General features: G+C 48.4%; 2 protein-coding genes across 2 annotated transcripts; one reads left to right on the forward strand and one right to left on the reverse strand.

The window, feature by feature from the left end:
* Positions 1 to 5,028: 5,028 nt before the first annotated feature.
* Positions 5,029 to 6,496, forward strand: LOC125506390 (transcription factor WER-like). The gene is made up of 2 exons (XM_048671211.1): positions 5,029 to 5,438; positions 5,588 to 6,496. Exons 1-2 carry the CDS (start codon positions 5,167 to 5,169, stop codon positions 6,060 to 6,062), a joined length of 747 nt encoding a protein of 248 aa, XP_048527168.1. The 5' UTR covers positions 5,029 to 5,166; the 3' UTR covers positions 6,063 to 6,496.
* Positions 6,497 to 8,022: 1,526 nt separating this feature from the next.
* On the reverse strand, positions 8,023 to 12,484 carry LOC125511413 (E3 ubiquitin-protein ligase WAV3-like). Its single transcript, XM_048676776.1, has 2 exons — positions 12,052 to 12,484; positions 8,023 to 10,270 (listed from the first exon to the last, which is right to left on the reverse strand). The coding sequence occupies exons 1-2, from the start codon at positions 12,280 to 12,282 to the stop codon at positions 8,378 to 8,380; spliced, it is 2,124 nt and encodes a 707-aa protein (XP_048532733.1). The 5' UTR covers positions 12,283 to 12,484; the 3' UTR covers positions 8,023 to 8,377.
* Between the last annotated feature and the right edge of the window lie 471 nt (positions 12,485 to 12,955).

The following is a 12,955-nucleotide window of genomic DNA, read 5'->3' on the forward strand; positions in this document are numbered from 1 at the left end:
TTTGCTAACTGAGACTTCGGTATGTCTCAGTCGATGCTATATGCCTTTGATCTTGCATGGAGATCCGTACAATAAAAATCTTTTCATTTTTTCCTTCTTCTTATATAGAGTATATTACTTCACTGAGACTTGGTTAAGTCTTAGTCGACTGAGAACTAGCCACACCCTTTTGTTTATATTAGGACAAACACTGCAAAATTCTCATAGATTATACTTTTCTATGCTTCTAATTTCGAAGGATTTTCGCTGCAACAAAAAGTTTGCAAGGAACTTTAACATCAACTAAGACCTCTTTTTTCCCACTCATTTGTGTAGGATGGATGCCTTCTTTCCGTGTTTGTTTTATGTTTTGCTTGGAGAGTGTTTGTTTTATGTTTTATACAAATGATCACTCCTGGGTTTTGCTTAAAGTGTTTTGTGATCCTCTATTGTGCATTTGTAGTAACTCATGTCAAGTTCATGCTTTTATTCCACTCTTGTGTCACTCCTATAATCCAAAGAGACTGCATAGCTTCTCATAGGCAAATAACTTTAGGATGAGCATATATGGTTCTCATTAAATTAGGGTTAAACTTCTCCAATTCGTGATCATTTGGAACATGACTAGTATTGTTTTTCTTTTCGTGGGGTCATGCATGAACTGTCTTCAACAAGGTCTCTTTGAGTCGTGTGGTCCTAAAAATGCATGATAGGGAAAAATGGAAAACACATATATAGAAAAACATATGAATAGGAAATTAGATGTAAAAAAGAGTATGTGCCAACAAAAAAAAACCTAACTTTTTTTAGTCTCATGGTCCTAATTGTATTTCTCACCTCCTAATTACTCACCAATTAATCTGCATTGCACACACAAGAAGGGTTATATTGCGTGCCTATGGAGTTTCTTCACATGATATTATTTGAGGTATACATGTTTTGTACAAAAAATGATATAAATTTCAATTTTATTGTTCCTGAAGGACGCTTAATTAAAACACACCAGCCTATCTTTATTATCATGCATAATTAATTCAATATTGATGTCAGAAAAGATGTACAAAATAGTAACAAATGATATATTTACAAATGATAAACGATTGTAACATTTCTTATGTTTTAGTTAGTTGTGTGTGCTTTGCACATGCACATGTACATTTGTTGGCGATGAAAAAGGGCATAAGTTCACCACAACTCGTATTTGTTTCTTGGGATCACATGGCCCTTTTAAGAAATGTGCATTCATAGAAAAATAATAATAAAACAATTGACTCGGTATGTTTCTAGATTTCAAATTTTGGTGACAATAACAGCTGACTTGTGAGTTGTGAAAGAAAAAACCCAAAACCAAGCACTTTTTTCACAACCCAAAATGCTACTCTAAGAGCAACTCTAGCAGACCCCGCAAAACACGCGGAACCGTAAAATTCCGGCGAGTATGCGGGCTCGGCCCAATTTTCCGGCCTGAACAGAGTCCGCATACTCACCCGACCCATAAAAAAATTTGCCGCGGCCCGCAAACCGCACGCCCCAACCGCTATATCTACGGTTCCGCGGCGCGTTTGCGAGTCGAAACCCTATCCCCGCCGCCGCCGAGCCACGCAATCCCCCACCCCCTTCTCCACATTTCTCGCCACCGGCGACCACCTCGCCCTGCCTCAGCCGCCATGTGGGGCCGCATGTGGAGCTCCGGACGCAGCTCCGGCGGCGGAGGCAACCCCGAGCGTGAGCGGCGCGTCCGGTCGGACGACGCGAGGAAGCGCGGGACCCGGAAGTGGACCAACTGCGGCCTGTCGCCGCCGGCGAGCTTCCGCGTTCGCGAGACGAAGGAGTACGACCGCCGGCGAGCGTCCTTCTCCTCCACGGCAAGATCTTCCTACGCCGGGAGCTCCTCATCTTCCGGCGCGGGCCTTCTCCCTGTGAAGAGGGAGTGACCGGAGGAGCCGGAAGAGCCGGACGACTTCGAGTTCGTCCCCGTCAAGGAGGAGCCCGAGGAGCCCGCTCCGCTCGGCCGCCGCGGAGTCGTCGGGCCGGAAGACTTCGTCTCTGAAGTCGACGCGGTTGCGGCCGCCATTGCCGAGCGGAGCGTGCGCAAGGAGACGGAGCGCCAGCGCCACGCGGAGAAGCTCGAAGACCTCCAGAGGCGGCAGGCGGTCGCCGCCAACCTCGCCGCCAAGGAGAAGGACGAGGAGTGGCGCCGCATCCGCGAGGAGCAGGCCGCGAAGTACATCGACCTGTGCAGCTTCGGCGAGGAGGATTGAGCTCCTCCACGGCGTTGTCCATGGCCGTGACCTCGCCGCCGTCAGATTCCCACCCCTCTAGTACTAGTATTAATGTGGTATGTAGTATGAACTAGCGTTGTAGTGTTTGATTATGTAAAATCTATGTAATATGTGATGAACAACTCGCGTCCACGAGGTGCAATTTCTCCCGCGAAACTGATTTTTCAAATTATGCAGTTTTAAATACGGTTTATATTCGGCCGCACTAGTTTTCGACCTGCAAACGAGATGTTTGTGAAATTGTAAACGTGTTTTGCGGGTCGAGATTTTACGAGTCTGCTAGAGTTGCTCCAACTCCTCAGTGTTTGTACCAAGCCTGCAAACCAACGACTTTTTTACAAAAACTTGCTGGTACATTTCTTTTTGCGAAAAAAACTTGCTGGTGCATGGCTCACTTTAATATTTAAACACTGTAGCTTTTTGGATTTTATTTTTTTACTTTAACTCAGTTTGTAGTTTTCGGAAAATATCCACGTCCATGCAAGGCTGTTATTGGAAAACACATAAATAAAACTAATAGTGTTGCTTCTGTGTCCGCGAGAAGGAGGAGTATGACCGCCGGCGAGCGTCCTTCTCCTCCGCGGCGAGATCTTCCTACGCTGGGAGCTCCTCCTCTTCCGGCGCGGGCTTTCTCCCCGTGAAGAGGGAGTGGTCGGAGGAGCCGGACGACTTCGAGTTCGTCCCCGTCAAGGAGGAGCCCGAGGAGCCCGCTCCGCTCGGCCACCGCGGAGTCGTCGGGCCGGAAGACTTGTCTCCGACGTCGACGCGGTTGCGGCCGCCATTGTCGAGCGAAGCGTGCGCGAGGAGGCGGAGCATGCGCGAGGAGGCGGAGCGTGCGCGAGGAGGCGGAGCGCCGGCGCCACGCGGAGAAGCTCGAAGACCTCCAGAGGCGGCAGGCGGTCGCCGCCAACCTCGTCGCCAAGGAGAAGGATGAGGAGTGGCGCCGCATCCGCGAGGAGCAGGACGCGAAGTACATCGACCTCTGCAGCTCCGGCAAGGAGGATTGAGCTCCTCCATGGCGTCGTCCATGGCCATGACCTCGCCGCCGTCAGATCCCCAGCCCTCTAGTACTAGTATTAGTGTAGTATATAGTATGAACTAGCGTTTGTAGTGTTTGATCACGTAAAATCTATATAGTATGTGATGAACTACTCGCGTCAACGAGGTGCAATTTTTCCTGCAAAACTGTTTTTTTAAATTATGCAGTTTTAGATACGGTTTCTGTTCGGCCGCGCTAGTTTTCGACCTACAAACGAGATGTTTGTGAAACTGCAAACGCGTTTTGCCGGGTCTGCTAGAGTTGCTCTAACTCCTCAGTGTTTGTACCAAGCCTGCAAACCAATGACTTTTTTACAAAAAACTTGCCGGTACATTTCTTTTTGCGAAAAAACCTTGCTGGTGCATGGCTCACTTTAATATTTAAACACTGTAGCTTTTTGGATTTTTTTTACTTTAACTCAGTTTGTAGTTTTCGGAAAATATCCACGTCCATGCAAGGCGGTTATTGGAAAACACATAAATAAAACTAATACTGTTGCTAAGAAGAACCTTCGGCCTACACTATTTGTTTGCATGGGCAGCTTAATTTGCTTTAAGCTCAAGGTCGAGCCCTACTAATTAAACAGGCTGCTATATAAACTAACGGATCGATTCCTCCACTAGGTTGAAAATATGAGTTGTGTGGCAGCTTTCCTCTGGATTGAGCTACTAATTATGAAGTACGCGTTTAAGACTGGTCAACATTGACCTCCATTACCCAATATAGCTACGTACCACTTTGGGGCATTGACCGTAAGTCCCTAAATGGTTGTTTACTTATAGTTAACACTGACTTTAACCGCGTCCTGGCTTCGTTGATGTAAAAGATTGTCCGCTCCACTTGCAGGTTGAAAATTGCAATGCATGCTTAGCTAGACACATCTTACCTTTCGCTTTTACTTTTTCGTCTTCACAATGTGTTTGCAAAACTAGAGTAGTATCTTACTCATAGTCTCGTAGAATATACTACTAGACCAGTTAGGTAAGCGTGCAACTCAACATTTGATAATCCAAAGACTAGCGAAATAATTTGCTTCGTGAGAGTGCATGCTTCAAAACAACGCGTCGCAGCGTACAAAAAATTTCTTTTCCTTTTTGAAGCGAGCTAATCAGCATCACAAGACTATACCTAACCATAGTTAATTTTTTCACTTTCGGCAAAAAATTTAGCTCCGGTCCAATACGTGTTGTGGGGCCCGCTAGTCAGCGACTTGTACAAAAACAAGCGCCAGTCAAATACCAGCTAGGTTACTATAGTACTTGAGAAGAAGACCAGCAGCTAGCATCTCCATTTGAAAATACAGTGGATGCTTACAGTATATATAGTAGTATTTGACACCACACGTACGTAGACGCGCAAAAGGTCATCAGATCGATAACCATCATCATATGTGGGATGATTGATCAGCTCGATCAGAATTTAGGATACAATAAACTATAAACAGTAAAGGTGGGGTAAAGATGCTTGCGAGATTTAACTTGCATTGCATCACCAGTTCACCACACAACATTCTAGTAGCTATAGAAGAGGGGGAGCTTTTTGTCAGCGAGAAGAGGAATATTATATGTCGATAAGCTTAGCAAGTGGGAGTGGAATTGTTAGTCGCTGCTGGTGACAAGGACGCGACGCCGATCTCCTCAACCGGCAAGCTCGCCATCGAGATGATGGAGCCCGGCCCGGCGGTATAAATGGCGGGCACGGCGCGGGGAGATTCTAGCTGTCATACAAGCCGGGAACCGCAGCCAGCAACCTCAGCAATAGATAGCGTAGCCACAGCCATCGAATAGTATTAATCCTAGTGGCTAATTAACTAGCAATAGAGATTGGCCAGTTGAAGGAGTGATAGTATATTAGGGAGGGAGCTGCATGGCCATGGACGCGATGAGCAGCGCGGTGCTGCAGGGGGCGTGGAGGAAGGGGCCATGGACGGCGCTGGAGGACCGGCTGCTGACGGAGTACGTGCAGCAGCAGGGCGAGGGCAGCTGGAACTCCGTCGCCAAGCTCACCGGGCTGCGGCGGAGCGGCAAGAGCTGCCGGCTCCGGTGGGTGAACTACCTCCGGCCGGACCTGAAGCGGGGCAAGATCACCGCCGACGAGGAGACCGTCATCCTCCAGCTCCACGCCATGCTCGGCAACAGGTAAGCACGCACGCTTCATACGGCATTTCATCCATCTATCGAACGTGTACAGTGCAAGCATCTGTAGTAGATGCCCACGTACTGTATCTTTGGGTGCTTGGGCGGTGCCTAACTGAGCGACGCGTGGGTGAATGGATGGACGGATGCAGGTGGTCGGCGATCGCGCGGTGCCTGCCGGGGAGGACGGACAACGAGATCAAGAACTACTGGCGGACGCACTTCAAGAAGGCGCGGCCGTCCAGGCGGGCCAGGGCGCAGCTGCTGCACCAGTACCAGCTCCAGCAGCAGCAGCAGCACCGCCAGTACCTCCACGCGCTGCACCTCCTCCAGCAGCAGCAGCAGGAGATGCAGATGCAGCTACAGGAGAACCACCACCAGCAGCAGCAGCAGCAGGTGATGATGATGCAGCAGCAGAGCCCGCCGGAGGAGGACCAGGCCGTGATCACCACCGGCGACAACATGAACAGCATGGAGACTGCAGGGTGCTACTGCCCGTGCCCGGCTGCGTCGGCGGTGCTCGACCTCCCGCTCCCGGCCGACGACGAGGACGCGCTGTGGGACAGCCTCTGGCGGCTCGTCGACGGGGAGGACGGCTCCAGCGGAGGTGACTCAGGCGAGTACTAGCTTAGCTAGTGTGTGTGCTACTACCACTACTACGGCAATGTGCATGTGTCCCGCTGTAAAGAAAGAAAGAAGGAGAGGTATACAATACTGCCTGCAGGTTAATTTCAGTACTACTGGCCGCAGGTATATGATCCCGGCGGTGATATCTAGGAAGGATCATGCATGCATGATCACGCACGCATGCCAATAGTTCTTCTTCATGCATGTCTCGTGTACATGTTTACCCTTTTACCCATGACCATGAGCCATGATGAGCCCATGATCAGGTGCACTGTACCACTACCAACCTCTTCAGTTAGCATGTCAACATAGCTAGCTTGTAAATTGCAGCATCATGTAATTTTGATTCAGACATATTTACGATTCTCTGTCAATCAAGCACATTTTCTTCGGTTCATGAACAAGCAGTGCAGATCCCTATCCACTTGGCAATATCTTATGCACCTTGTAGCTAATTAGCTGTACAAAAAATGGCCATGCACACCTATCTTCACAATTGGTTTTCAGTCGTACACATAGTTACTCAATGCTTGGCAGTGGATATATAGCATGTTATTATGATCCAATCGGCCTTATGCTTAATGTTTTCCTGTGCATATATGGGAGAACAGGAGCTTGACCGAGTTGCTCAACTCACCATATGAATTCAGTACATAATGACTGAAACACGGGCGATCTAAGTAACAAAATCTATCTGTAGCTAATACACTTGTACACACATCGATCATCAAGGTTTAGAGAGGAGTTTGAGGGATGAGTTGGCTGACTTATGGAAGCAACTGCAAGATCATAATTGTAGTGACTGATGTCGATCCGGGGCTCCGGGCTTAATTCTTCTGGCCAGATTACAGCTAAGCCGACGTACCTAGCTAGTGATGGAAGCCTTACAAGGTTAACTGGAGTCCTTTAAGAAAACTCTGGTTCCTAAAAGTGCCTTTGAAAATTAAAGTTTTTCTTCGGCTAATGTTCAAGAATAGTAGCATTTTGACTAAAGATGACATCCATAAGAGAGGTTGGAGTGGTGGTGAGAAGTGAAGTTTCGGTGACTACGCGGAAGATATAGATCACTCTGGAAAGATTAGGGGATAATTGTTGTAGGGGTTGCTCTTGCGATACGAGCTACTCCCTCCGTCCCACGATATAACATCGTTTTTCAAGCTAGAACGATCTTATATTGTGGGACGGAGGGAGTATTTGGCCAGATTGCAGCTAAGCCGATGTATCTAAGCTAGTGATGGAAGCCTTACAAGGTTAACTAGAGTCCTTTAAGGGCACTCTGGTTCCTAAAAGTGCCTTTGAAAATTAAAGTTTTTCTTCGGCTAATGTTCAAGAATAGTAGTATTTTGACTAAAGATGACATCCATAAGAGAGGTTGGAGTGGTAGTGAGAACTAGAAGTGCAGTTTCCGTGACTACGCGGAAGATACAGATCACTTGCAAGTTCATTTGTTGCTCGCTAACGAGGTATATATACTTGAGGGAGCTGTGCGTTTGGGATAAAGATGAACTTGAGTTGGATCATGAACCATGTTCTTGGATTTTTTTTTCAGTCTCTCTGGAAAGATTAGGGGATAATTGTTGTAGGGGTTGCTCTTGCGATACGGGCTACGCCCTCCGTCCCACGATATAAGATCACTTTTCAAGCTAGAACGATCTTATATTGTGAGACGGAGGGAGTATTTGGCTTGCTTTCGTATCTTCCCTTGTGATCCTACTAGTGTACTTGATCAAGCTTCTCACCCGTTAGATTTTTGGCCTGTTACTTAGAGAAGAGGAATATGCGCTCTGCAAGTTAAACTAGTAAAACTGCCTCTTTAGGTGGCGGCTGAGATCTTCAGTAGGAACCTCATATGAATTTCATGACGAATGAAATAGGCAAACTCTACTCCTCAGTTTGAAAATAATAATATTTTCTGCACAAGCCAGCCAAATTCAGAAAATTGAACAGACATAACCAACACTGTCGGCCAAGAATGCAGTGCACAAGGATGTTGTTATTAACCGACGCTTAAAAGCTTTCACCATCCTCATCAATTCAAGGGTGACATTTTTGCCGCTATCAGGTATGACATTTATCATTCCCTTTCGAGCGTCGCTGATCATGTACAGCAAACTACTTGTACTTGTATGTCCCAAGATCAATTTTTCTAACCCCATGCCCACTAGGCCACTAGAGTATTTAAGATAAATATATCGAAGCAATAGCTGTAGGAATAATCAAACTAAAAAATAATTTGGATAGTCTCAAATCACCTAACCACTTCACAGGTTATTTCTTGAAACTTGGTTCTGATGAATAAGCAACGTCAGGTCACGTCACGCCAGCCGCTCGGAGAAAGATTTTGTCGACCTCACCGACCTGCCGGAGCCGCGTGAAGGAGCAACGGTCGGGGAGCGGTTCAGCATTTCGACGACGGCGGGCACAAGAGTCTGCGAGCGGTGCAGCATGTCGACCATCGACGGCGTCTGGTAGGTGTGAATTTGGGTGTTGAGCTCCGTCGAGTCGCCGCGTGCCGTGGCTCTCTGCCATGAGTGTGAGCTCAGGCCTGCCAGCATGAAGGCCCTTCCTGATTCGTCATACCTCCGCCGGCTCTCCACCCTCTCCTGCATCTCCCTCAGCTCTGTGATCAGCGCCAGGCATTGGCTGTCTGAAGATTGTGCTGCCTGTGACTCCAGGATCCTCGTGCGGCCTTCGAGGATCGACACGGCCTGGGAGAAATCGCCTCCGTCGGCTGCAGCCCGCGCAGCGGACATGTCCTCCATAGCTTGAACACGGTGCCACTCGCGCTCAACCTCAGGAGACATTTTGCAGTCCACAGAGTATGCAGGACGCTCAACACTCACTTCTTCACCCTGTACCTGAATGCTCTCTGTTGTAACTGCATCTTGGTATGTACAGCTTGGTTTGATCAGTACAGTCTGCTGCCCCTGTGCAGCTGGGACATGTAGGGTGATCAGAAACCCCCTCTCTTCATCTGCATACAGGTCACCGATATCGACTGACCCGTTACGTCCATCCATGGCTACTTCACTTGCATAGCCGCCTGACTTGATGGAGGTAAGTACCACGCCTTCGTCTACACACTCGACGCCCAGCCGCATCTCCTTGACCACAACACTGAGGAGGCCACCAATACACTGAGCAAATCCGTTCTGTATTGAGCCTTCAGCATCAATAAATGAGAATGTGCCGCTAGATGTCTCAGCAATAGCATGCATCGCAGCCGAGTCATGATCTGCACCGAAACCAAAGGTGTGGATTTGCACATGATTACCTGTTCCAGGCAGGATTGAGGGAGGAACAAGCATGCTGTGGTTTGTCTGAACCCCGTCGTCAAAGGTTGGTACTGAATATGTGTCTTGACCATCTGACAGAAGGATGATGCTGCAAACAGAATTCTTCAGCCGACGGTGCTCAATGACTTTAGCACCCTTCTTTAGCCCATCAGAAATGTTTGTGCCGCCACCATCAACAAGGGAGTTCACAGCCTGCATGGCTTGCATTCGTCCGTTGACGTTCATTTGGCGAAGGGGAAAGAGCCTCCGTGCCGTAGATGAGAAGGCAATGACAGACAGCCGGTCATTGGGTCCAAGCGTCTGGATGACAAAGCCCATTGCCTTCTTGAGAAGCGCAAGTTTGGCCCCTTTCATGCTGCCACTGACATCAAGCACGGTCACAAGGTCAAGAGGTGCACGGGAGCTCACGGACTCCAAGGACTTTGGAGCCTTGAGATGGATCAAGATAGAAAAGACCTTCTGGGTCACTGATTGCTGTATGGCTTGCACTTCTGAATATGTCTTGATTTCAACCAAACCAGTAACTGCATTGTTCTCCTCCACAGTTTCAGACTGAATATCTATTGGCTCATCGTCATTGAAAATGTCTGCCTCAGGAGTACGGAAGACAGGAAATTGCTCCAGCAGATTTCCACTGTATGAGTTGGAAAGCCTGCGGATAACAGCCATGTGTCCGTCGTCTTGGGGCCAATTTACCGGGCTTACTCTAGCTCTCCCATGAGTGGCATCTGCAAGTTGAGGTCCCTGGAAGGGCAGTTCTTTCCAGTCGGCACGGCATATTGGGCAGATATGGTTGCCATGCCTAACATTTGAAGTGATGCAATGGAAATGGAACTTATGGGAGCATTCAGCAGTAAACAGGGCCTGTCCGTGCCCTGTCCTCATACTGCCAAGGCAGATGGCGCATACCCTCTGGAATCAAGAAAGCCAGCGCAAAGGAGTTAGCATGATAGAATCAGAGCTTGCAACTGAGCACAAAAATAAACATAGCTTCTACCCCAATTGGTTATAAAATGTGCTCTGAATGATGCGTAAAAAATGTGCTCTGAAGAATAATGCCATTGAAACACTTGTGTTGACGTACACATCAGACAAGCACACTAACAGTGTTGCAGATTTTCATTCAGCATGCTGCGGATAAGCAAGACTGCATGAGGCTCTGTACAACCAATCAAATGGAAGGGACTTGTCACGCAATAGAAGAGAAGAACTAAAGGTTGGTTATACACTTCTCATGAAGGTCCAAGAGCCAGAATTTGCATAGCTTGAAAATTGGCATCAGGTATACGATATCAGAAAATATGAACCGGAACATCCTAACACCGTATTCTGCTTTCTTTCATTCTTGGCAAGCATTAACAATCAGAGCAGTAAAACCAAAGTAAATTAACATACTCTTTCTTTTTCTTTTTTTTTTGAAAGAAAGGGGTTTCCCCTGGTTCCACCCATTTTATTGAATGAAACCACAGTAAACATAGTCATGAAGGAGCTCGGGAGCAGTCCAAGTGACTGACCAGAGGAAAATTAACACAGTACTATTTCGCTATATAAAGTGGGTTGGCAATTTGGCGTCAGAAAATATTTTTTATAAGTCAAAGTAATTCACCACGTTGCATAAAGGACTCTGGTTGTTGAAGCCAACTGACGGCCTACCAACCAGTCAACGCACATGGAAAGACAAACGGCAGGAAAAGAATAAATATGAAAATGTTACTGCATGACCATGATACTACAGTTAAAACTTAACAAACTGCACCAGAGGGCATTACAGGTTAAGCCTGCAGCCACGAAATACTCCAGTTGTTCTTCAGTGGCAGTATAACTGTAGAAAAAACATGCAATCTTTCATCAAAGAAAAAACAAATAAGAAAACAAATGCAATCCATCAGCTACAGCTCTGGCCTAGCCTCCAAACTCAATCCGGTGAGCCATGCCCTGGCCCATGGATTTTATATTTATTTAAAATAACATGTTAGGCACGTGGGCAACTACACTAGTATAGTATAATCCTCATATGTTAATTTCAGTTGGTGTTCACAAGGTGTAGTACAAGTTGGAAGGACTTTTCAGTTTGGCGATTTCCTTGTGAGGAAACTTACCGCCTTGGTGGCAGATGATTGGTCAAAACAAAATGAGGACAAGCAAAGAGAAAACAATTGGTAACTGAAAACTGCAGGTAGCTGGTGACAGGCGAGAAAGCAAAAGAATTGGCGTGACTTGTGGATCTATCTATTAACTTGTTCCTTCGAGAAGGATGAATTTCACGAAAAAACAGTTGGGAAATTGGTGAGCACATTCAGTGAATATCACGGCAATAAATATCACAGTATCTTTTAAATAAATTTTAATGTTAATAAGAGAAGGCACACCAAAAGAAATAAATTTCTCCCGATTTTGTTTGTTTGACGGAGATGGCACACGGAAACGATGAACTCCGTCAAACTCGCACGGTGATCTTTCACTAGTACATGCAGAGATGAGACACGGAAATGATGAACACTGTTTTTTTTTGGAAGGATGACGAGCACGGTCAAACTCCTGCGGCGATCTTTTACTGCTACCGTGGAACAAATCCAATCCCCGCACGATCTTTTCCCCCACGTCTCCACGCGGTTTGGGACGGGCCGGAGCGAACGGAAGAACAAACAAGATTGGGAAATGGATGGAGATGGCCAAGAAGATGAAACCCTCACCTTGGAGCCCCGGCTGCCGGAGCTGGAGAGCCGCCGCGAGGACACGGACGGCGACCTGGCCCTCTCCTCCTCCCCCGTCGCAGGGCCCGGCGCCGCGGCCGACGGTGGATGATGCGCGTCGCGTCGCGGCGGCGGCGGCGGGGCGTCCTCGATGGCCCTCTGGCGGTCCGGCACGCGGATGCAGAGCTTGGTGACGAGCGCGCGCTTGGCCCGGCCCCAGGCGTCCGCCATTGCTACCTCCTCCCGAGTCCCGACCCGGCCCGGCCCTCTCTCACGCGCACAGAGGTGGGAAAGCGGAAGTGGGATCGCTCGGCGGAGGAAGCGGATCAGGAAGGAGCGCCGGAGGGAGGGAGGAGTTGGTTGGCTCGGGTCCCGGCTTCCCCTCGTCGCGCGTTCGCCGCGGGCGTCCGTTTCTTGGTTGATGCGGAGCGTCGCGCCGAATAAAACAACGGGGGAGCAGGGGGAACTCGTTCGTGCTTGGCTTCCCCGTTTTGCCCTCGGGCCAGAGGGTGTGGACGCGCCGGGATCCCCGGTCAGCGCGGGGCGTTTCGGGGATTTCGCGCCCGTGGCGCGGGGTGTTCAACCTCATACTTGGTTGGCTGACTCTGTCTGCCTGTCTGTCAGTCTGTGCTTCGAATTCAGAATTCATCCTTTCTCTTTTCTTTTTTGAGGGGAGAATTCAGAATTTGTTCGTGTGCAAGTGAAGAATTGAACTTGTCAGTCGGTTTCACTTGTGCGACGCGAGGAATGTTCAAGGTTTTACGGGGTCTGTTCCGATTCGATTTCGCAGCCGCAGACGAGGTGGCGGCGGTGTCGTGTGGCCGGCGGCGACGGCGAGCACGTTTTTGTCACAACATTGGCGTGAATTGATCACATGTCACATTTGCACGTCCTTCATGAAGGT

This window comes from Triticum urartu, chromosome 5 (assembly GCF_003073215.2).
Source record: "Triticum urartu cultivar G1812 chromosome 5, Tu2.1, whole genome shotgun sequence".
Taxonomy (NCBI): Eukaryota; Viridiplantae; Streptophyta; class Magnoliopsida; order Poales; family Poaceae; genus Triticum; species Triticum urartu.